Source organism: Syngnathus leptorhynchus, chromosome 9 (assembly GCF_054491065.1).
Source record: "Syngnathus leptorhynchus isolate UIUO chromosome 9, UIUO_Slep, whole genome shotgun sequence".
NCBI lineage: Eukaryota > Metazoa > Chordata > Actinopteri > Syngnathiformes > Syngnathidae > Syngnathus > Syngnathus leptorhynchus.
The window spans coordinates 2873567-2898612 of record NC_141203.1 but is presented as its reverse complement, the minus strand read 5'-3'; the positions used below and the strand labels follow the sequence as shown (position 1 = coordinate 2898612).

The 25046-nt window shown below is 40.2% G+C and overlaps 1 protein-coding gene across 7 annotated transcripts in view; it reads right to left on the bottom strand.

The window, feature by feature from the left end:
• The window catches only part of pou2f1b (POU class 2 homeobox 1b), a 39302-nt gene that overhangs the window by 11866 nt on the left and 2390 nt on the right, over positions 1 to 25046 (bottom strand). The window contains exons 1-13 of one of the 7 annotated variants that reach the window (XM_085920118.1): positions 17192 to 17968; positions 16927 to 16992; positions 16534 to 16625; positions 6932 to 7111; positions 3596 to 3713; positions 3403 to 3494; positions 3119 to 3292; positions 2841 to 2981; positions 2577 to 2732; positions 2243 to 2425; positions 2012 to 2126; positions 1376 to 1712; positions 1181 to 1269 (exon numbers count right to left, since the gene is read on the bottom strand). In XM_085920118.1, coding sequence (XP_085776244.1) covers positions 1181 to 1269; positions 1376 to 1712; positions 2012 to 2126; positions 2243 to 2425; positions 2577 to 2732; positions 2841 to 2981; positions 3119 to 3292; positions 3403 to 3494; positions 3596 to 3713; positions 6932 to 7111; positions 16534 to 16625; positions 16927 to 16992; positions 17192 to 17222 — 1774 coding nt within the window. In that variant the 5' untranslated portion in view covers positions 17223 to 17968. Of the gene's footprint in view, positions 1 to 1180; positions 1270 to 1375; positions 1713 to 2011; positions 2127 to 2242; positions 2426 to 2576; positions 2733 to 2839; positions 2982 to 3118; positions 3293 to 3402; positions 3495 to 3595; positions 3714 to 6931; positions 7112 to 16533; positions 16626 to 16926; positions 17981 to 25046 lie in introns of those variants that run through there. The other 6 variants (XM_085920120.1, XM_085920119.1, XM_085920115.1 and 3 more) reach the window with 6 other exon arrangements.

Here is a 25046-nt window from a genome sequence, read left to right as displayed (position 1 = left end):
CTCGTAACCTTTGTTCGCAAAACGCTAGTCTTTTAGTGACACAGAGGGCCAAGAAAATGTCTGCAGGGTCTAGAGCATTTTCTATTCGGGCTCCAGAGCTCTGGAATGCCCTACCAATGGATATTAGAACTGCTACCTCAGTAGAAACATTTAAGACACGTTTAAAGACATATTTCTGTGATATGGCCTTTAATTAACCTGTAGTGGCCGATTCGGCTGGAGTTTGTTTTTGCTTCCTCTCCCCGACCCCACTTTCACCACCCCTCCCCGACTGGGGAGGTGGTTAGGTGACACCCAAGATGACAGCGGCTATCTAGATTCTATTCTCGTGGACCAAATTCAGGATGAGGGAACTGCAGCGGATTACCCTTCTCGAAGACACTGCCAGTACGATCGAGGGCTCCTCCGACAGCTCTTTGCTTTGGCCTGGACATCCATTTTTTGATTTCCATATTATGTATTTTATGTGCCCTCTTTGCATCCATTGCAGCCTGGTGATCCTGAAAGGGGGATCCTTCTATATGTGGTCCCTTCTCAAGGTTTCTCTTTTTTCCCCAAGTAAGGTTTTTTTGAGTTTTTCCTTGCCCTTTTGGGAGCTCAAGATCAGGGGATGCTTTGAGAATAATTGTCAATTGTTTGTCTTTGTGAAGCCCTTTGAGACTGCTTGTGATTTAGGGCTATACAACTAAACTTGACTTGACTTATTTGAATAACTAATATATTACGTCAGGCACGTTCTCAGTTCCTTGTTTATGTATTTATGTAACGTTAGCATGCCGTACCATCAGCCTGTTGTTGCTTGTTCTATTTTTATTTTAAATTGCCTTTCAAGATGACATGTCTGTTCTTGGTGTTGGATTTTATCAAATATATTTCCCCCCAAAATGCGGCTTGTACGCTGGTGCGACTTATATGTTTTTTTCTTCTTCTTTAACATGCATTTTATAGCTGGTGCGACTTATACTCTGGAGCGATTTATAGTCCGTAAAATACGGTATTTTGTTGGTTTGTTTTTAGTGTTCCTTTTGGCCTCTGTCTAACTTCCTTTCTCAGCCCAAGGACTATGATGCATTGCATAGCATTTGTAGTCATTCATGCAAATGTATGCAGTTATATCTGAATATCGTCCCCAGAAAATATTTGTACATGCACTATGAAGGAAGAGATGATACACACGCACCTTGAATGGTTGCCAGCATGCTGTTGTTCATGATAGCAGGACTAAGGGCACTGCCAAGGCCACCGGGAGTCAGACTGAGCACAGCCCCACTGCAAACACGCAACAGAATATAAAATGTAGATCAGTTGTAAACTATGAAGAAAACCACAAACAAGATGATAAACAGGAGTTAATTCATTGTGTGGACATACTGACCCTGGAGCAAATGAGGAGGAGCCCATTAATCCCGGATTCAGCCCTGCTGCAGCAGCCATGGCTGCAAAGCTTGCACTGGTGGGCAACTGGGCAGCACCCTGAAACGCTGTAGACAGGCCTGGAGTGGCCACCATCACCTGGCCCGTCCCGAGGGTGGTGCCTATGGATGTTGGGGCTTGGGTGAAGATGGCCTGCGCATGAGTACTGACTTTATTCTCTGTGGTGCTGGACTGAGCAGACGTCAGGGAGGGGCTTAGAGACGGAGAGCTGGTTACTGTGGTAATCACGGGTGTGGTGGAGATGACAGATGCAGTATTTGTGGCTCCAACTGTTGTGCCTTGGAAGGAAGGCAGCTCATTAGGGATTATTTAGAGTGGAAGATAAGATTAATATTTATTTAGATATATTTACATTAGTATAGTAGTCAAAAGGTTCACAAATTGTAATTTTTTTTAGAATGTGTACAAATGTGTGACAGTTTGAATATTAAAATATCAGAAAATTATATGCAAAACTGTTTTTCTGTGGCTATAATTTGGACACATTCTAATTGTAATTTATCTAAAAAGATAATATTGCAAAAGTCAACCAAAGTCATGAAAAGATTGCGCTTGACCTTTGAGGTACCACACGTACCTGTGAAGGATAAATTGGAGACACTGGTGCTGGTGAGAGGCATCACTGGATTTACAGTCAGTGTGGTGGGTGTGTTCATAGTCGGACTGTTCACCAAGTTTGCTGTGCTGGCCACCTTGAAAAATACAAACGGGAATAACTTGTCGTGCCAACAGTTAGCAGAGAGAAAATGCTATTCTAAATGCAGACGAGGCAACTGAGCCTGTATTTCTTGTGCACATGCTTCCTCACCAAAGGGCTACTGGGTGTAAAGATGGTTTTGATGGGGGTGCTACCAATGCCGCCTGTGCTCGGGGGATTGATTCTTTTCTCTTTTTGACGGCGATTGCAGAACCAGACCCGGATCACCTCTTTTTCCATGTTGAGCTGATCGGCTATCATGGTGATCTCTTCAGAGGTAGGTTTTTGGTTCTGCTTGAAGAGGGCAAAGAAGCCGGACAGACCTTGTCAGTACAGCTCACTTGTGACTACCGCATCTTTAACATCTAAAATCCATCATCCCGGCCAGTCTCATTGCTTCAGCTAACCATAAGCAGTGCGTTGCTGTAAATAACTGGTTTCTAACCTCCAGAAAGCTCTTTTCTAAGGCCACTCGGATGTTGGTTTCAATACTCGTCCTCTTCTTCCGTCTGCGGTTGATCCCCTCAATGCCCATGCCAGGGGAGCCCAGGGCACTAGGGGTGGACAGCGCCTGGTCGGATGTCAGATTCTCTGCACAAACAGCACCGACGCAACGGAAGGAGAGGAAGGTAAAGGCGAAGAACTGTCGAAATGACCGCACTAATCGCAGTGCATATAAAAGATGTACAAGGAGGTTCAGGGACAAACCTGCATCATTAAGCCACTTCTCCAACAATGGCTTGAGTTTGCACATGTTCTTAAAGCTCAGATTCAAGGCCTCGAAGCGAGAGATGGTTGTTTGGCTGAAGTCATTTCCATACAGCTTACCCATGGCTAGGCCAACATCCCCCTGGTAACAGGAAGGGGACACAAGTGTGTAACTGAAAAAATAATATTTTTTCAATGGGGGACACACACAAGTGTGCAATGCGGCAAAAAAAAACAAAAACTCAGTTTTACAGGAGCCATAAAATCTATTACATCTACCTGTGTAAAACCCAATTTGATCCGCCTCTGTTTGAATGTTTTGGCAAACTGCTCCAGCTCCTCCAGATCACTTGGCTCCTCCAGAGTGGGCGTATCCAGCTGTTTGGGCGGCGTATGACTGTGGGGCAGCGACTGAATGGGTGTGACTGCCGTGGTACGTGTAGGAGTTGCAGGCTGTATGTCACGGAAAAAAACACACAACAGTAATTAGATTTGAGCGAGCGTACCAAATGGGGTTATTATCAAACACGTTTATCTGTGAGTGAATTAACTACAGGACCAACCTGTGTTGCAAGGGTGATGCTCGGTTGAGTCGGCAGGGGGTTAGCTTGGCTTTGAGGTAGTTGAGTGAGAAGACTCTGCGCTTGCAATATGCCTACAAGGTTAGCAACAGCCAAGGGACGGAAGATAAAAAAAAATCAGCTTCAGTTACTGTAACTTCTAGCGCCACCCCTGCCCAACCTGTTGTTTACTTACTCTGCTGGGCCTGCGGTGTCTGTGAGATGATGAACTGAGCGGGCTGTAGCTGAGTGGCGATCGGGTGGCCAGGCTGCACCAACACAAACTGGGGCAGACTTAAATTCTGCTGCTGCAGCTGCCGAGAGAAAAAAAAACCCAACAATATTTTGGAAAATAAAACAATGTGATGACAGTGCCATTTGTATTTACGCAATCAGTCAGGAATACACATTGTAAAAGGGCTAACATTGCAAATAAACAGTATTTCCTGAAAACTGGATGCCACTCTAATAGAAGCTGTGCCCCAGTTAACATCCCCTCGAGAAAAGCAGGCCTTTAATATGACTGATACGACTGGATGTCTTGTAGTACATGTCCTTGTTGCAATATGCGCAGGCTGCAGAGCATATCGGGCATCTGTCAAGTCAATGTTTACACTGGAGTTTAAATAGTTAAAAAATGATTATTTAATGGGGAACAAATAACTGAGTAGTATCTGGAAAAATAATAATGAAGAAAGCAAAGGAGATCCATCCTTGAGACGTATGCGTGCATACACAACAGTACAGCAAATATTCTACTGTAATACATATTTTATCAACAGCTTTTTCGATGATAAATGTTTGGAATCATTATTCAAGTTAAAATTGTCCTAATCCTAGTTTGAGCCTCTCAACAGTACATATTCTCTGATTTATGAAGTCATATATGAAAGCCGATGTGCTTTCATTATCATGCTTTGCAGGTTTCTAGTGATAAATGATCATAATAATGTTGCTAAAACACCACATCTTTAGGTGGCCCAAGACTTTTGTACAGTACTTGATAATAGAGGTCGGCCGATATATTTAGCCGATATTTGCTATTTTTGAATTCATCTGCATCGGCGATATTTGTGTTTCGTAGCGCCGATTTAAAGTCAGGCACATCCGTGGGCAAACATGTTGTTGCCAGCTGCGTTGGTGAAGGATCCTAAACCAAAACTTTTGGAATACAAATTCAACAGTCCTGGGAGAAGGGCAAGACTTACATTCTGATATTTCAAAGTCCTATGGTTACATATTTACTGTATGTTACAAGTAAACTATTAAGTGTCACCTCAGTTAGTAAAAGAAAAAAACGAATAGCATCTGGAACTACAGCTGGGTGAAGGTTTGCTAACTTGCAGTTAACTTGAAGGACTGTAATTGAAAGCTATCAGGAGTTTGCTTGCTTAACATAAGGTTATTAGCCCCACTGTTATAAGTTGTATTTTATTTGTCCACGAGTCTGAGAATTATAGTCTGTGCATGAGGCGGAGTAGGCATGTTTTTTTTTTTTTAAGTGACAGCGGATTAAGATTCCGATGGATTTAAGGATTTGGAGTGACACGGATGCTACGTTAAAATTGTTGTTTATACTACATTTATTTGATATATCCAGTCTGACGTCAGCGTCGCACGTAGTCAACAGTTGTTGTTTTTTTTTGTTTTGTTTTTTTAAGTGACAAGAAGATGATTCCGATGGATTAAATGATTTGGAGTGACACGGTTGGTTCGATAAAATTGTTTATATTATTGTTATTTTATATTTCGTTTATATAGTTATATGTGCCTGTGGAATAATTTGAACTGCAACTGAGGACGAGTCCGACATCAGCGGCGCGGCGCTGTTTACATAAAGGACGACAACTTGGATCGATGGATTTAATGATTTGGAGTGACACAGATGGTTTGATGGTGTTTATGTTATAGTTACTGTATTTTCCGGACCAAAAGGTGCACCGGATTATAAGGCGCACCTTCAATGAACGGCCCATTTTAAAACTTTGTCCATATATAAGGCGCATAAAATAGAAGCTATACTGCAAAAAACTGTGGTTGACTAGGGTTGTGATATGCATCCACTAGCCAATAACCAATAAGCCCTCTGTAAACAATCGCGTTTCTCAAACTATCCTATAAAATGATCAGAACTGACTAAAGTTTGATCTAACACCTTGGTACTGCTTACCTATGTTTCCCTTCCATATCGATCGGTAAATTTACTCAAAACATTAACAGAGCAGCCGATTTTGACATGAAATAGCCTCGTGCGTATAGCAGCTATCCCTAAAGCATTAGCCACCCGCAAACTCCCTTGAGCCTCAGCAAAGTGTAAACAACCGCGTTTCTCAAACGAGGGCTTAAAAAATGATCGGAACTGACTAAAGTTTGATCTAACACCTTGGTACTGCTTACCTATGTTTCCCTTCCATATCGATCCGTAAATTTACTCAAAACATTAACAGAGCAGGCTATTTTGACAAGAAATAGCATCGTGCATATAGCAGCTATTATTGTAGCATTAGCCACCCGCAAACTCCCATGAGCCTCAGCTCGCAGACTCCCATGAGCCTCAGCAAAGTGCAAACAGTCGCGTTTCTCAAACAAGGGCTTAAAAAATTATCAGAACTGACTAAAGTTTGATCTAACACCTTGGTACTGCTTACCTATGTTTCCCTTCCGTATTGATCCGTAAATGTAGTCGAAACATTAACAGAGCAGCCTATTTTGACATGAAATAGCCTCGCGGGTACAACAGCTATTCAGTGACGCCCCCTGACCACGGTTGCCGTAATGCTGGTAAGCGATGTGACCTTGTAATTTACTAGTTGTACTAAAACTTACTGAAAATTTTGGCAGAGAACTGTGTACAACCAGTATGGATCAACAAATTCATAAATGTATCCATATTTAAGGCGCACCAGACTATAAGGCGCACTGTCGGCTTTCGAGAAAATTTGGGGTTTTTAGGTGCGCCTTATTGACATTAACAGAGCAGCCTATTTTGACATAAAATAGCCTCACGGGTACAACAGCTATTCAGTGACGCCCCCTGACCACGGTTGCTGTAATGCTGGTAAGCGATGCGACCTTGTAATTTACTAGTTGTACTAAAACGTACTGAAAATTTTGGCAGAGCACTGTGTACAACCAGTACGGATCAACAAATTCATAAATTGATCCATATACAAGGCGCACCGGACTATAAGGCGCACTGTCAGCTTTCGAGAAAATCTTAGGTTTTTAGGTGCGCCTTATCGTCCGGAAAATACGGTACAATAGTACCGTGTTTTGTCTAGTGCTGGCTCATCGAATGTATTCATATTAAAACATTTATCTGCGTTTAATTCCTCCGTAAGGCCTTACCTAAATAAAGACCCTAACCTTAATTTTGGCTTGCAATTCAGCCAATGAATGCCTCCAGCCACTATTTTAGGAAATACGATACACGGACAATAATAACAGTGCTGGCAAGTCAGCAATCAGTAACACCGTTTGGGATTTGCAAACACATCACAACAAAGACATTAAAAAAAAAAAAAACTCTTACAGGAGAGATCTGTATGGGCTGAGACAGGGGTAGCTGGGTAATGGGCGTGGCTGCAGAAGCTGAGATACTGGCCCCATTGGTGCCGTTCTGCTGGTTGGCTGAATGCTGCACAGCTGCAGCCAGGAGATGAGCCTGGGCCTGATGGAGCAACAGCTGCTGCTGGGCTGGGGTCAGAGTTAGCTGGGGGAGTGGGAGAGAACAAAAACAACAAAAAAACTCAACTAAAAGGTGCGAAGTTCACTTGACATTGGATGAGTTAGTGCGTTTGCGGAACTTGAGTTAACTTTTGATACCTGTGCAGAGTTAAATAAGAAAATTTATTAAAATATTATATTTTAGCTAGCGGAGGTGGGCAAAAGTCACATACAAGTGCAAGTCACAAGCGAGCTTGAGGTTGTAGCCTTCAAGTCTGAAGCAAGTCCCAAGTTACTGTGGGCAGAGGTAAATCACGTAGGCCAAGTCGAGACGCCATCAAATTTCAAGTTGAGTCAAGTCATACAGTCTTGCTCAGTCACAACAAATATTATTGGAGTGATATATTTTTTTCCACAAATGCTAACTCAAAAAAATATATTTGAACCTTTAAAAGGTATAAACTGAGGTCATGATTAATAGAACATATTGCACCAAATTGTTTTGAAGTTGCATTTCAAATGCAATTTACATGTCATTTCACTAGAATAAAGATCCTCATTATTACTGCAAGGGGAACTCATTCATTACACTCTTTAAAGGACACGTATCATGGAAAATCATTTTCTTGTGTAGCTGGAGTATCCAGGAATGTAGAAAAGTGTAATACATCCCTCCAGGTGCTGCAGAGGTATTGTTATGATCATTTGGGGGGGCTATTTTTACTCTGTTCCAATTTCTCTGTTTTCTATGACGTTGTTTTTATTAAATCTATTACATCACATCTGTCAGGGCGGGACAAACCAAATAAGGTAATGGGTGTTGCCAAATGTAAAGTCATAGACATGGCGAATTCGCAAATCCGCCATGTTTAAGACGAATCCGTCTTGTTTATTACTCTGTGAGACTTTTGTAGTCCAAACAACTCATGGATGCCGAAGTGGAGAGATCAAAATGTGCCGCTGTTTGATGCATCAATCCACACACATCATTGCACAACATCAGAATTTATTTTTCAAGCAGTGTTCCCACATCTGTGGGCAAAGTCCAGCTTGTTAAGGAGTGTTTCAGAAATCTTTTGTCAGTATAGAGAAGGATTTGCCAAAAGACTTCAATTCGTTGATGGTTCAGTGCCTTTAGTCTATGGAAACGACGGACACAATAAAGTGGGAAGTTTGAGATGACACAAAAATAATAAACTGTATTTCACTTTAATAATATTGTGTTTGCACTCGTTTTCATAGCATTAGCATAAATCTTTCTGCTTATTTTGGAGTTGTCCGCTCTGTTTTCACTTCTTGTGGGTGTATTTTGAGTAGTTGTGTCAGATGAATTGCATCAAAGGTGCTGTATTATTTTTGGGTAACACAATGTGTTTAATAATCTGTGAGCTTCTTGCTAACGCTAGCATTAATTTACTTTGTAGCTTGACTGCAGGGCTTGTTTACCAGACGTTCATAAATATTGTGAGGGGATTTATTTTATTACGTGTCATGTATGGTTGTATGGATAAGTCTTCTGATGTTGATATCTTTTAATCATTCAAAAGGTTTGTGGCACAAGTAAGCTACCTCGTTTAAATAAAGCTAAATAAATAAATGAATGAATGAATGAATGAATGAATGAATGAATAAATAAATAAATGCTACCTTGGGTAAAAAAAAAATACAAATGGGGACCGGAAAGGGAGGCGCACATCTTGCGGGCTGAGGGGTGTGAAGTATCTCATTTGCATTTAAAGAGACCGCACCAAAACGGCTTAGTAGAAAAGAGGGACCTGTGACGGTATCAAAACGAGGAATTCAGACAAAACCATCGTTGTTCCACTTTATATAGACCACAACTAGTAAATGAGAAAAACGTAAAACAGTAGAATTTATTACCGTGATATTTGGGCTTTAAAGGAAATGTAGCATCCAAATTAGCTGCATTATTTGCTTTCTATAGATTTGAAGGTATTGATCTACTGAATACCATTGAAAGGGATGACTGTATACAACATTTTCATCCCCTCATTTAACTTTTCACAAGGGTATCAAAGTTGATGTTTTTTCCTGTCATGGCAAGACAAATGAGATTAGGCAGGCAAATGGCATGGAAATTAATGCATACTTAAGTGCAAATGTCCATGATGCCACTTAAATCAAAAGTCAAAGTCTGCTTAATTTGTCAGTTTCTTCACATGTGCATCAAAGAGATCGAAATTACGTTTCCCACCGTCCCACGGTGACTAGACACATCACACAACACATACAAGCAAATAGCACAAAGAGTAAAAACAATAGATAAGAGCGATGAATAAGTAATAAGCAAATAACTGAAATAAATAAACAATAAATAAATAAATAGACAAGAGGAGCAAAATGGAGCAAGCGTAAATACAGCAGACAGCCAGAATATAGCGCAAAAGTACAGGACGTTATACAGCCGAGGGTGGAGGGGGGAGAGAGTTCAGGATCCTGACAGCTTGGAGTATGAAGCTGTTGGTGGGTCTGGTGATGCGGGAGCGCAGGCTCTTGTACCTCTTCCCAAAGGGCAGAAGATCAAACAAAGAGTGAGCGGGATGACTCACATCACACACAATCGAGGTCGCCTTGCGGGTGAGATGGGAGGTGTAAATGTCCTTCAGGGAGGGGAGTGAAGCACCAATGATCTTACTAGCTGTGTTCTCTATCCATTCAAAGTTCTGATTAAAATTATGATCAAATGCACTGTTTTATTGGACACTAAAAATATTGATCCGATTAGGACTTGTGTGTGCATGTGTCACACTTTTGATCAGAACTAATCACTTTGAAAAGCGCAGATTGACGAAATATATAAAAAATAATAGGAGTCGGATGCGACTTTGAGGTCAACAATACTCCACTCCATTTCTCCTTTAAACGTTAGCGTTATTTTGCATACTTTGCGATGTTACGTCAAGTTAACACTTCCAACAGAGATGCACTGTATCCTTCAGACCGCACTTTTGCATTTGCTAGTGGTATTTTCCCTTAAGACACAAAGACAGCTGTGCATTCTTCTGCCTGCGATGATGAACCGAGGGAGACGGCAGCTTCTGGGAATAACAGAAACGCATATACCGACGTCACATGCATATGCGCGGTTAACTTTGGTTTGTTCTGAAACGTCAGAATAAGTGTTTTCATACGCGCAGATCAGATTAGCAATGCGCGGTTAACTTGGGTTTGTTCCGAAATGTCAGAATAAGCGTTTTTGTACAGGCAAATCGGATTATCAATCGACATAAACTACCTCTCTAATTCTGAACAAAATCTTGATTGGAATGGGCTTGATCCGATCTGAATATTCCAAATGAGGTGTGTACATGAAGCATTTTTATTCCGATCAGGTTTTTAATCCGAACAAATGTGTCCATGTAAACATAGCCACTGTTAGCCATGTTTGCGATCATAAATAATTCAGTTCACAAACTTTAAGGCATGTACTAACTGATCACCCTTGGTGAGAGAGTGAAGTCTCTGTGCAAGGGTGAGTATTTCAAGTCAAAAGAAAAGTGCAAGAGCGAGCACTTAAATATGTGCCACAGCCTTTTGAGACAAGGGAAGGGCGAGGGAAGGGAGGCGCCGCAATTGCTAATTAAAATAGCTGTTATGCGGCCCATGTAAATCCTGCACAGATTTGCATATTCCCTGCCATCTGTTTCCGGGCAACGGTAAGAAGAGCTAATTAGCATACAGGCTTGATTAATCTGCCTTGTTGCCTGGCGACACCAAAGGAGCTCATTTAAATGAGCTCGTTCTCCCCGTGTGTGTACATGAGCGCCAAGGAGCAAACCTCTTCAAACTCAACTTAAATTCCTTCTTCCATGACAGTGAAAATGCTCGAGTGGAGCCCAGTCCCTTCCATGACATCGGGTGATTTCAAACTGTTGTCATTTCAAACAATCAATATTCTTCCTTTCTAAACTGCACTGCAAATTATTATGATAGTGATGTTTTTAGATTTTTTTTAGTCTATGCAAACGACATCATGATTTTCAAGTCATCAACTATTTGAATGTTTTTAAACAAACTTCCCAATAATACCGTAATTTTGGGACTAAAAGTCGCACTAGCCATAAAATCCACAATAAAGTGGAAAAAAAGACATATATAAGTCGCACCGGAGTATAAGTCGCACTTTTGGGGCAAATTTATTTGTCAAAATCTAACACCAAAAACAGACACGAACCAGCAACAACAGGCTAAACGATACGATATGCTAACGTGACATATACACAAACGAGGAGCTGAGAACGGGCCTGACCTAACATTCAGAGTTATTCAAGTAAGTATTGCATAAATAACACGTTTATCAAACCATCTGTGTCACTCCAAATCATTAAATCCACCGATCAAATTCCTCGTTCTTTATGTCAACAACGCCGCGAAAATTTTTGGTTTTTAGGTGTGCCTTATAGTCCAGAAAATACGGGAGCCTCCCAGGACTACTGTTTGGATGTGAACTGCCTTCAAACCTCATAGATCTTTCTTCTGCTGTACTGCCAACTAGCCTCACAGAACTTCGCTTAAGGATGCTTCAAAATGCTTCCCAAGTGCGTTGATTGACAGGGGAAGATGAGGGCCACACACATTTTTCTCCTTAAGTAATGCATGATGCAGAGAAAATTTCTTTTGGCGTAAGAGAAGTCATTGTCATGCTTACAGACCACTTCACAAAGTTCTGTTCTTAATTCTTTTTAATTGTTCTTTTCAGTCAAAAACTCCACATACCGTATTTTCCGGACCAAAGGGTGCACCGGATTATAAGGCGCACCTTCGATGAACGGCCCATTTTAAAACTTTGTCCATATATAAGGCGCATAAAATAGAAGCTATACTGCAAAAAACTGTGGTTGACTAGGGTTGTGATATGCATCCACTAGCCAATAACCAATAAGCCCTCTGTAAACAATCGCGTTTCTCAAACTATCCTATAAAATGATCAGAACTGACTAAAGTTCGATCTAACACCTTGGTACTGCTTACCTATGTTTCCCTTCCATATCGATCTGTAAATTTACTCGAAACATTAACAGAGCAGCCGATTTTGACATGAAAAATGGGCTGCGTATAGCAGCTATCACTATCGCATTAGCCACCCGCAAACTCCCATGAGCCTCAGCAAAGTGTAAACAATCCCGTTTCTCAAACGAGGGCTTAAAAAATGATCAGAACTGACTAAAGTTCAATCTAACACCTTGGTATTGCTTATCTGTTTTCCTTCCGTATCGATCCGTAAATTTACTCGAAACATTAACAGAGCAGTCTATTTTGACATGAAATAGCATTGTGCGTATAGCAGCTATCGCTATAGCATTAGCCACCCGCAAACTCCCATGAGCCTCAGCTCGCAGACTCCCATGAGCCTCAGCAAAGTGTAAACAATCACGTTTTTCAAACGAGGGCTTAAAAAATGATTGGAACTGACTAAAGTTTGATAACCAGTATGGATCAACAAATTCATAAATGTATCCATATTTAAGGCGCACCGGACTATAAGGCACTTTTTAGGTGTGCCTTATAGTCCGGAAAATACGGTACTTTACAGAGGTTATTGTCACACCTTCAGGGAAGCCTTCAGGAACAAGCTCTCGCCATAATTCTGGCTCAAAACAAGACTCCGCAGGATTGCACGGCATTCATCAGTGAAAATGCAAGGACAGACAAGGAATACCTCTGTGTCAGTGGCTGTCATGGACATTAAAGGAGTAAAACTTGTTGTGTGTCCCCCATCCTCCCCTAACCTTAACAACCCTGTTCACAACTGTTCAACATCTTCAAGCAAAGATCTATAATGGTGACAGGCAGTTGACATCCACATAGTGGCTTCAGGAGGCTATCAAATTGCAGCAGAGTATCTAGAAAAAAATTACGTTTGATGTAGGGTCGAAACTTTTTCAGAAAACAATTGCATTGTGATTTTTCTAACAGATATTGTGATTTCTAAAGAATTTGCGATTTCTTGAAATCGAGTTTCAGTGCACTAATCATAATGTGCAGTAGTAACATTACATGCATGACACAAAACATCACACAATTAAAAACTTTAGAATCTATGACGAGACTGAACTGCTTCAAACAGACTTATCGACAATATCGCCTAAAATTCTGATCATGGCATTAATTGAATCTTTTGTTCCTGACAGCAATTAATTTTAAATCAAATTTTAATTTTGGTGATTTTAAACATGTAAAAAACATAATGGGAGTATTTCTGATTGCATTATTTAAACAGGGAAAGGCAAATGTTTCCACTTTAAAGTAACACAAAGTATAATATTCAAATCTTGCATTTTCAAATAAACATGTCTGTTTTCTCTATTACTGAATGAAATATATTTAACAAAAAAAATAGGCCATTCGCAAAACTAAATAATAATTTTGAGACCCATTATCATGTAGATCTCAAAACCCAATGGTGTGAAATAGTCCAAATAACATTGCTGATATTAACTCTTTGGCGTCAAACCCGTCACCCTGGCTGACATCATGTTGAGATGCTCCGGTGCTAGCGTGTGTGCTAAACTGCTAATGCTGCCGCCGTCTTAATTTTCTGTCTAGATGCGTATTAAGTCCAATACAAAATTTCTATTCGTAGCTTCTCCCCAACATGGCTCCAACCAAACATCTGTGAAATGTCTACTGTACACGGAAGCATTTATTTTGGGTCTTTTCAGACACTGCATTTTACTTTAGCAATGAGCATTCTCGTGTCTCTTGAGTGAAAGCGCAACTTGTTATAGAGGATGTGCATCACACAGCTCTTTGCTGCCAGTCACAAATTTATATAAGATATAGTGTAGCTAGGCGGCGCACTGCTTAGCACGTCCGCCTCACAGTTAGGAGGGTGTCGGTTTGATTCCACCTCGGACCTTCCCTGTGAGGAGTTTGCATGTTCTCCCCGAGCCCGCGTGGGTTTCCTCCGGGCACTCCGGTTTCCTTCCACATCCCCAAAACATGCTTGGTAGGCTGATTGAGCACTCCAAATTCCCCCTAGGTGTGAGTGCGGATGGTTGTTTGTCTCGGTGTGCCCTGCGATTGGCTGGCAACTGGTTCAGGGTGTCCCCCGCCTACTGCCCGATGACCGCTGGGATGAGGTCCAGCACGCCCATGACACCCGTGGGGACAAAGCGGTAGAGAAAATGGATGGATAAAGTAGCTAGCTTAGCTGGGAGAATGGGTGACATAGGTGAGGTGTTTTGGGGGGTTTTTTTAAGCCAGTGTGGAGCTTTGAGTTCAGAAGCTCTTGAATATTCAACAAATGACTATTCAGTTCTCAACAACCTACATATAGAATGTCTTGAAACACTGCTATGCACCATATGGAATGGTGCATCTTAACATAAACAACATTTTATTTTTTAACAAAACACTGTTATCCTTGGGAGGTTTGTTTAAAAACATTCAAATTAAGTCATGAAGAGTTGATGACTTGACAATTGTTGAATGCTATTTGGATAGACGCTAAAAATCTGAGTTAAGTTAAAGTCCCAATGATCATCGTCACACACACATCTGGGTGTGGTGAAATTTGTCCTCTGCATTTAACCCATCCCCATGTGATTTTGATCCATCCCCTGGGGGAGAGGGGAGCAGTGAGCAGCAGCGGGAATCACTTGGTGAATTCCAACCCTTAATGCTGAGTGCCAAGCAGGGAGGCAATGGGTTCCATTTTGATAGTCTTTGGTATGACCTGGCCGGGGTTTGAACCCACAACCTTCTAGTCTCAGGGCGGACACTCTACTACTACTAATAACAATTGCATAATTTGGACAGAGATGTTCATGCCAAGTATAAAGGTGAGTTAGTATGAGATTAGTTTTAAGTGTGTCCAACTGTATTTTCATAACTATTGCTGGATTCAAGAATTTTGCAGTGTATGTATTACGCTTGGTTAAAAAAAAAAAAAAGCTCTAGAATATTTGATTTGGGTTGAACCAATGGCAATCACCAACTGACAAGCTAACAGATGTTAAAAAACTTTGAAACCCCTAAATACAATAGGGCAATGTGACGGGAAATCTTTTTGTAAACTTCAATTGGAAAAGAGTATCATAATACCGTAATTTTCGGACTATAAGTCACGGTTTTTGTCATCATAGTTTGGGTGGGGGGGCGACTTATACTCGGGAGCGGCTTATGTGATTTTTTTCACAAATTTTCAAAATTCAAAAATCTGCAATGTAGTGAACCTGCGATAAACGAACCGCGATGTAGCAAGGGATTACTGTCATTTGAACTGCAAGTGACGTCAGCCGTGCCGCGCGGCGGTTGTTTACATAAAGGGCAAAGAATTCGATCACGGGATGACGAAGATGACGAAGGGCCCCACGTACTACCGGCATCATTAGCGGCTTTGTTTGTAAGTGACACGGAGGACGAAGAGTTTGAAGGATTTTATGATTTGGAGTGACACAGAAGGTTTGAAAAACTATTATGGCTTTTACGCACGCCCGGTCCTTCTCGACGGGAGCTCTCTTTCACCTCCGTGGATTGAAGTCGGGGGCCGGCGCTCGGCCGGGTGGCTGTCTGGGGACGGTGGCTGGGGCTCGGACATGGCTTTTACGCACGCCCGCTCCTATTCTATGGAACTCTCTTCCACCTCCGTGAATGGAAGTTCAGTAGTTGTTGGCTCGTTGAACTCTTGTTTTGTTAAATAAAGAGCCGTTTACTAAACCCACGTCTTTCCTGGTACTTTGTTAACGCTACAATATAGTTATATACTCGATCTCTGCAACGCACGCGCGGCGTTGTTGACATAAAGAACGAGGAATTTGATTGATGGATTTAGCTATTTGGAGTGACAAAGATGGTTTGATAATATTGTTGTAATATGATAGTTATTTGAAAAATACTTTAAATATCGTTATATGGGTCTGTGAAATAATTAGAAATGCAATTTACAACGGGTCCGACGTGAGCATATGCGGGGCATACGCGCCATTGTTTACATAAAGCACGATCTATGGATTTAATGAATTGGAGCGACACAGATGGTTTGATAAACGTGTTATTTATGTAATACTTACTTGAATAACTCTGAATGTTACGTCAGGCCAGTTCTCAGCTCCTCGTTTGTGTATATGTCACGTCAGCATACCGTATCGTTTAGCCTGTTGTTGCTGGTTCATGTCTGTTTTTGGTGTTGGATTTTGACAAATAAATTTGCCCCAAAAGTGCGACTTATACTCCGGTGCGACTTATGTGGGGTTTTTTTTCACTTTATTTTGCATTTTATGGCTGGCGCGACTTATACTCCGGAGCGACTTATAGTCCGAAAATTACGGTAATTCATTATTTTTATTATTTAATAAATGTAAAATATTATTTATATTATTGTTTTGTGTTTGTTTCATTTTGTTCGGTACAACAGTTTTTTTTTTCAAGTGGTAAAGAAATAAGAATTAGTTGAACTAAAAACTTTGACTCAAATTTTCAGAATGAAGCCTGTGTGACCATTACCTGTTGGAGGAGGGCTTGTGCGTGCGCATTGGTGATTGCACTTGTGGTTGGCACGCTCGGCCTCTGAAAATCCAATCCATTGATTGGGATCCCTGCAAACGCAGTCAATCACACATCTGGTGAGTTCACGTATGCATTTGCTTTAACAACAAAGTACAAACATGAGAATGAAAATCCACAATGAGTCGCTGCGTGGCTGCAGACATCCGCTGTCAGACTTAAGTATCAGCACGCAATGAATATGCACGTATGAGTAAATGAATGACATAAATTTGTTTCATTGGCACCACGCAAAGTTAGTGTAACATTTCATCATCGCTTTGGTCCAACTAATAAATCAGGCTTGTTGAAAGTCAAGGAGCAAAGGAAAGGAATGATGGAGAAGTCACTTACCAGTGTTCCTGTCACCACTTTCCATTGTACATTTAGTAGTTTCCGTCTGATTATTCACTATAACATCTGCAAGAAACAGACAGGAGACACCATGTTCAACTTCAAACATAATAGCAATTATTTTATTATTTAATATCCAATTCTAGTCACCTGAAAGTATTTTGTCTCGGCTTGCCCATACTAGCAATGCAGCCCAAAACCACAAAAGGACTATTTGGAATAAAAAATAAATTAGCGTGCCAATTTTAAGTGTCTAAGAACTCACCAATGTAAGCTCCACCTGTAGTTTCAAGCATGGTTGCAGAGACTATCGAGGAAAAAAAAGGACCCCTGTTGGGTTAACCCCTTCGCCACCGACTTCGTCCAGCGCGATGCTCCTCCCACTGACCCTTCCCCTCTCGCTCTTCAGTGGCCCGCAATAGTAGCAGTAGCGCTTCACTGAGTAACACTGGGATACGCGCACGGACAACATTAACAGGGTTTAAGCAAACAGACCTCCCTTCCCTCTATCTTCTTTTCTCTTGGCTCTGCTCTCGCACTCTCTCTTGCTCTCTCTCTCTTGCTCTCTCTCTCTTCTCTCTCTCTTGCTCTCATTCTCTCTCGATCAGTTGCTATAGTTCCCACGTCACACACCCAAAAAAATCTGTGGCTTTTCTTATTATACCACCGCATGAAGGGCAGAAGCGATCGCGACGAGTAAATATGGGAGTGATGATAACCATTGAATTAGGGCTGGCAACAAACATTTCTGCCTTAAAACTATAAAAATTTAGAAATTATATTTGCCAAATCAGGAACCAATGTTTGTGTACTTCTATGTTCACCACATATGCATTTGTTGCTGTTGGAGAAATGTCCAGCAATATTAAAAATGTAGCCAAGTTGTGGGTTGCTTTAAAGTAGAAATTACTGTGATAACTGTACAGTAATGGTGGAAGAGCTTGGAAGATAAGAACATAGGAACAAGTACGCATGACGTCAAGCCAGCCGGTCAGCGGACGCCTACTACTAGAGGTGATAGCTTTGGTGCTTTTTAAGTAAACTAGGACTGAACAAGCTTAAGCCTCGTCACAGTACCGTATTTTCCGCACCATAAAGTAGACTTAAAAGCCTTTAATTTTCCAAAAACAAAAGTGCGCCTTTTTAATAAGGTGCGCCTTTTGTGTGGACCAAATTCCAAAATCTGTAAAGCTGTTTTGGGTGGTGTACAAGCGTAATATGAAGACCTGATGAACCAATCAGAAGACATTGCGTTTTACGTAGATCAGGGTAATTTTCCCCCATCTACGTAAAACGTAATGTCCTCTGATTGGTTCGGATATTATGTCTGTACAATACGGAAGCCACACAAAACAACTTTTCAGATTTTGGAATTTGGTCCAAACAAAAGACGCACCTTATTAAAAGGTGCACCTTCATTTTTTTTTTAGAAAATTAAAGGCTTTTAAGTGCTCCTTATGGTGCGGAAAATACAGTAATCTGTTTTACAGTGACTTCATGAACAACTTCAATTCTTTAGAATAAAATGTGTGATGATGACAAATAATGCCACAAGGCGTTGTTAGCTGTTACGTCACCAAAAACACTTCCCTTTCCCACATGTATTCCAGGGTACAGCAGTCATAATTTAAGTGAATTAAAAAGAACAAACAGGAGTTTAAAACACAAGGCGTTCAGAAGACCCCACAACTTCTGAAATTATTAGAAAAAGCACAGCAGAGCCACTGGTATGTAATGATAATTATTTCTTGGGTCTACGTTTACACTGCAGCTCAGTTTCAGGTTTTTTTTTGCCCATATGCACCTCACAAACAGTTCCACGCAAACACACAAGTATACATTCTACAATATGATTGATTATATAACCATATTTACGTATATGGCATTTATCTCATTCTTGAAATTAAATAAGGTTTATTTTCGCACCAGAATGGGCTAAATCTTTGGGGCTGCATCCCTGGCCATAAAAATGATCACCTGCTCAACACTTCATGACAGTAGACGCACTAATAGGTTAGGCATTATTTTTGTTTCCAATAGTTGTAATGTGAACAAGAGTTTATGATTAAAATGTTATTTACTGATTAGACATAACCTAATATTTGAATTATTTATAAGTGTTATTTTTTTTAACTTTTGCTGATTTTTAGATTTTGGTTGAGGTACCATTTCAGTACCCGTTATTGAGGTACTTTATGCAGATATAATATACCTAAACCTTGATTCTACGTGAATTTCTGTTGAATGTGGATTGGTCATGGCCCCAATTTTTTCAGAAGAAAATGTAGCGCGCTTTCGGGGTTAACGTGACTCCCAAATTCTGGACCCCAAATTCAGTGTAAAAAATCTAGGTTCAGGTGTACCAAAGTCCAGGTTTTGGCATAGTGAAAACACTAATAGAATATAAAAATTGCCTTAAAATAAAAGTAAAACAACTATACAAGTATTACATGCCAGTATACCTGTGGAATTCAATGTGTTATCATGAGAACAGCGTTGATTATGGCTCTGATATTTAATAGCTCGTGTATGGAAACATTTTTTGAATTTAAAACAAATATATGTTCGACGTTGGAACTTCCAGGGTACTTGTGGGGAAAAAAATGTTTCTCCTTTCTTGCTGTGACAAGTGCAGCTGGCACACTCCACCTTGCTGCAGCCGCCTCTTCCAACTCTCTATAATGATGCATAATCAGTATTCAGCTGATTAAAGCCGTATGCAAATCTTCCGCCGCCTCGTTAGCAATGCAAGACTTTGAAGTCCTGCGAGTGACGCATTTCGCACCGGGACGAAATGAAAGCTTTCTGCATAATTTAAAGGTCCCTATAAATATTTATCAGTTCATTAGCATATTAATTGGATGTCTTCTGGAGGACGATAGGGGAAAAAAATGGGAATAAGAAGGACAGTGGGGAGCTGCAGAGGGAAGGGGAGCGCATAGCTAAAAATTAATTAAGTTAGCAGGTAAAGGCTGGAGCTATCCCAGACAGTAGTGTAAGGGACTATTGGCAGACTGTATTAATGGAAGGGGGGCTACTGAGAATCCATAGAATTCACGGACCCCCGGGATAGGCGGTGTTATGAGGATGGCTGCAGGGATGTGATGGTACGCAGTCAATCGGAAAGAAATAATTCCACATTAATACAACACAAGCATGTCATTACTTATAGGACCCCCTGTGGCTCAAGCATTCCACAGCAAGTGGGTGGCAGGAAGATTGCGATTGCTGTCGGTGTTTATGAAATGCTTGTGAGGGGGATTAGCATATTTAGATTAGCTTTTACATTTCGTTTGTCTTTCATTTTTAAAGGCGTTTTGAATTTACTTTTGCCAGTGTGTTAATACAATTGGGTGAAGTGCACGCGTGTTACAAGATGCTTTGGCGTCCTTGTCAAACAATAAGTAAGTCCAATATAATTAACTTAAGATCAATTTTAAAATCATATGTTGGTATTTCCTTAGATAATAATTCACTTTATTTACAGGTTAGTCAGTGTTTGCCAAACTTTACTGATCCAACGTACACATTTCATATTTGAAAAATATCATGGCAAAAGTACTTTAGTTTGATGAGCGTAATGTGAAAGCTGTATGGGTTAAGATATTTTAATTTACCATCATTTATATTGTGTGTCTTATTGCACCCAAGGGGGGAGGGGGGATACCAGGAGCAGACTGCAATCCACTTTGTGGCAGTGTTTGCGCTAATATGGCATTAGCGCAATCTCCTTTTTGAAGCGAACATTAATACTGTGCAAACTGCAGGTGCACATGAAAAGTGATCACCTCCTGATCCACAACATTCCCAGCCTCATGTGGCAAGAGTATGCAGACAGTATCTGGAGGATGAAGGAATTGACACAATTGAATGGCCCTCACGATCACCTGATCTAAACCCGATAGAACACCTTTGGGACATAATGTTTCGGTCCGTCAGACGCCGCCAAGTTGCTCGTTAGACTTTGCAGGAACTCACTAAGGCCCTTAGACAGATCTGGGAGGACATCCCACAAGACACCATCCGTCGTCTCATTAGGAGCATGCCGCGACGTTGTCAAGCATGCATACAAGCATGTGGGGGCTACACAAGATATTGAAAAGAGTTTGAATTGCAGAAATTGAATTTAGGCAAAATGGACGAGCCTGCCACATCATTTTTTCACTTTGATTTTTGGGGTGTCTATATACTGAGCCCTCTGTAGGCTGAAAACTTATTTCCATCAAAAGATGTGGCATCCTTTTGTTCCTGAGACATTAAACTGTCCATATCAGTATAGATATCCAACTTTTTTTTTCACCATTGAAATCTGATGTGTTTTCCAAGTGTTCCTTTAATTTTTTTGAGCAGTGTATAATTACACTATGTGCCAAATTTGGCCCCCAGGCCAGAGTTTGTCACTCATGCTACCAAACCTTTCAATATTTTGGGGGGAAGTTTTTCTAAAAATACAGGAAAAACTTTTATCATAATATTAATTTGGGAAAGGTCCATTGGCATTCTCTGCAGTTGTGTAATGCATTAATGCCACCGACCAGATTGAGGAAATAGTACATCACACAAGACCGTTCCCAGCATCTTTGGTTACCGTTTTTCTTTTAAACCAAACAACTTCCAAGGAACATATTTATTTCGTTATAATGTAGTCTTTTGTTTATAAAGTGTGATGTTCACATCATGTGACAAGTGACAAGATATATATATATATATATATATATATATATATATATATATATATATATATATATATATATATATATATATATATATATATATATATTAAAAAAAAGCTCAATGTACACAGTTATTTGACTGGTCAATGTGAGAAAGAAGAAGACTGCTGAAGAACAATGCACGAGACAATTACCCTGCACAGAGAATTTTAAATGGCTCTCTCATTAGCACAGTTATACGACAAAGGCTGTCAGCGGTTAATGTGAGTGGAGAGATTCAACACGAAACAGAGACCAAACCTAATTAGCACATCCACATTCTCCCCAAGCACCTACAATTTTCATCATTCACGAGGACTACGTCAAGATAACGTGTCTGTCTGAGCAGTGAGCTGACTGCGAAACATGCTGAATAATATAAATCGGCAACTTTTAAGCTTCAAGCAGTCAAGCATTAAAATCTGGACCGTGGTCTTCCAGTATGGAGTTTGCATGTTCTTATCATTCTTGTGTGGGTTTTCCCTGGGTGTTCCAGTTTTCGCCCACAATCCCCAAATATGTTTCTTGGCTTAACTCGAGACTAAATTGGACATAAGTGTGAATGTTCATGGTCATTTGTGACTGATGACAAGTCATGCCACCTCTTGCTCAAAGTCAGCTGGGATAGAATATGATTCACCTGTATTACAGATCAAACAATGTAAAGTATTCTGAACATAAACATTTCTTGAAAAATCCAAACTGGCAGAAGAAACCCAGCAAGGTACGAGTGATGGGCAAGGAGGAATAATTTGATGACGACCATTAAAAAGGTAATTCAGAATTAGTAGTCCATACGTTCTGGTTACTGCCTATTCAAAAAATGGCCTAATTTCCAAATCACTTATCTGAAATTCAAAATATGTTGCATTTAACTGGTAGTGTGAAGCACTACCTTGTCTTATTGGCACATAAATGAGTCTCAGATAAGCATAACAAGGCGTTATCTGTTCAGTGCACAAGCACACAACTGTGATTCATTACAATTTTGTCCTCTGTGGCAGAGAAGCTTGTGCGACTGGAGCTTTCTCTGTACCTTCAGGAAGGCATGTTCTGAATTTATTACCAACACTGATGCATTATTCATAACACTCTTGTTTACATCAATGAATATTCATGACACAACTACAAGGCTGGAATCAGGGCGAACTGTATAACTGATTAAATGGGGGAAGTGGGAGGATGCAAATGAGTTTCTTATCTGATGTAAATATTCAGGATGTTTAATAAGTCACTTGTACTTTTTTAGGGTGCATAAGATTTCACGAGACAATAGAATTAGTTAGAATCAAGTTCAGGGATACCTCAAAGGCCCACAAAGTTCCACTCGACATTACAGGATGCATGTGCCATTAAAGGGGAAGTCGACCCCAAAAATGTCTTTACAATAAGTTGTGTGTCGCCCCCACAAGTCTTAACATTGCCTTCTGATTAATTTGTGGAATATGAGTTAAGCAGCTAAATCCATTTGTTTTTATCCATCTCACGGGGCAGCCATTTTGCCACTTGGTGTCGATTGAAAATAACATCACAGTTGTCAGGTCTAAGGCCACAACCAATCACAGCTCAGCGTCAGATAACTGGTGAGTTGTGACTGATAAAAACAGGTGGATTTTGCCTGTTTAATTCATATTCCACAGAAGAAACAATAATCAGAACACTGTGTTTTGACTAGATGGGCTGCACAGAACATACATTATCCAAACCGGTTGTCCCCACAGAGGTTGCGTGGTATCCCCAGCAGTCATCAGGCAGAAGGTGGATTGCCAGCCAATCGCAGGGCTCAAAGAGACGAACAATCATTTGCACTCACACTCACACCTCCGGGCAATTTGGAGTGCTCAATCGGCCTACGAAGCATGTTTTGGGGATGTGGGAGGAAACTGGAGTACCCGGAGAAACCCACGCAGGCACGGGGTGGCCATGCAAACTCCACACAGGGAGGGCTGGAGGTGGGATCGAACTCGCTACCTCTGAGGCGGACGTGCTAACAAGTGTGCCAACGTGCCTCCCCTGCACAGAATCTATTACAGATAAATTGGGTTGGACTTCCTTCCTCTTTAATGAAACCGTTGCGTTTTGTGTGATGTCACCAAGCTTGTAAGCTCACTCGACCTGATTAGGCCGCCATCAAGCAATTGTATGTTTGGCTCTTTGCCACATTTCTTTCTGAGAAAAAAAAACGCCGTCAACATACCAAGACTGTGATGAGTTATATCCACCTCAATTTAATGAAGGAATGAACATAAGCTTCCATTTGTTGTATTGATACTTAAAATGTATTTTGGTTTAAAAAAAAAAAAAAAAAAGTAAATCTGTACTCCACAATATTGAGCTTTGCCATTACAACTATTTTTGCTCTTTGTGAATTTGAATAATTTCATCGTAGAACAATCCAAATTTAAACAACAAAATACAGTGAGCCAGGAGGAGACACAAGCTCCTTTCAGTACCCTGCTTTGACTTGCAAACACACTGCATATTTTTCCTGCCTGAATGCAGTGTGCACTCGCGCACACACATGCACACAAATGCTCCCTCACGCACACAACCAGGGGTGGGGAACGTTTTCAGTACTCTAGGTGCCATACAAAAAAATTATGAAAACAAAAAGCATGCAAAAAAAGTACATACATACATACAGGCATCATTGCATATATTTCAGCACAGTTTTTTTCAACTGTAACAAAATTGTTATGACTTCCGAACTTTAAGTACACCCATATATAAAAAGTATACATCTTTTTATAAAACCATGGCAGACCAGATATGTACAGCTACAGTATTTCATGTCAAATCACTTTTTAACCCATCCTCCACTACTCATTTTGTAACACTGAGATGCCACAAGATGGCACCAATACTTTGGTCTCAAAGAAGTGCATTCAGGCGATATTTGATTTAAATTTCACCTAAACTGTTAGTGCAAGTTAGGTGATTATTTAAATGAAATTATACTTGGGATTTAATTGTCAAGTCAGGTATATATATATATATATATATATATATATATATATATATATATATATATATATATATATATATATATATATGTATAGGTATAAATATATATATATGTATATATATGTATATATATGTATATATATATATATATATATAGGTATATATATATATATATATATATATATATGTATATATATATATATATATATATATATATATATATATATGTGTATATATATATATATATACATATATATACACATATATATACATATATATACCTATATATACCTATATATACCTATATATATATATACATATATATACATATATACATATATATATATATATATATATAATTGCTGATATTAATCATCGATCTCTTCGTCATGGCTGACACCAACTTTTAGCACACAGGTGTCAAACTCAAGGCCCAGGGGCCGT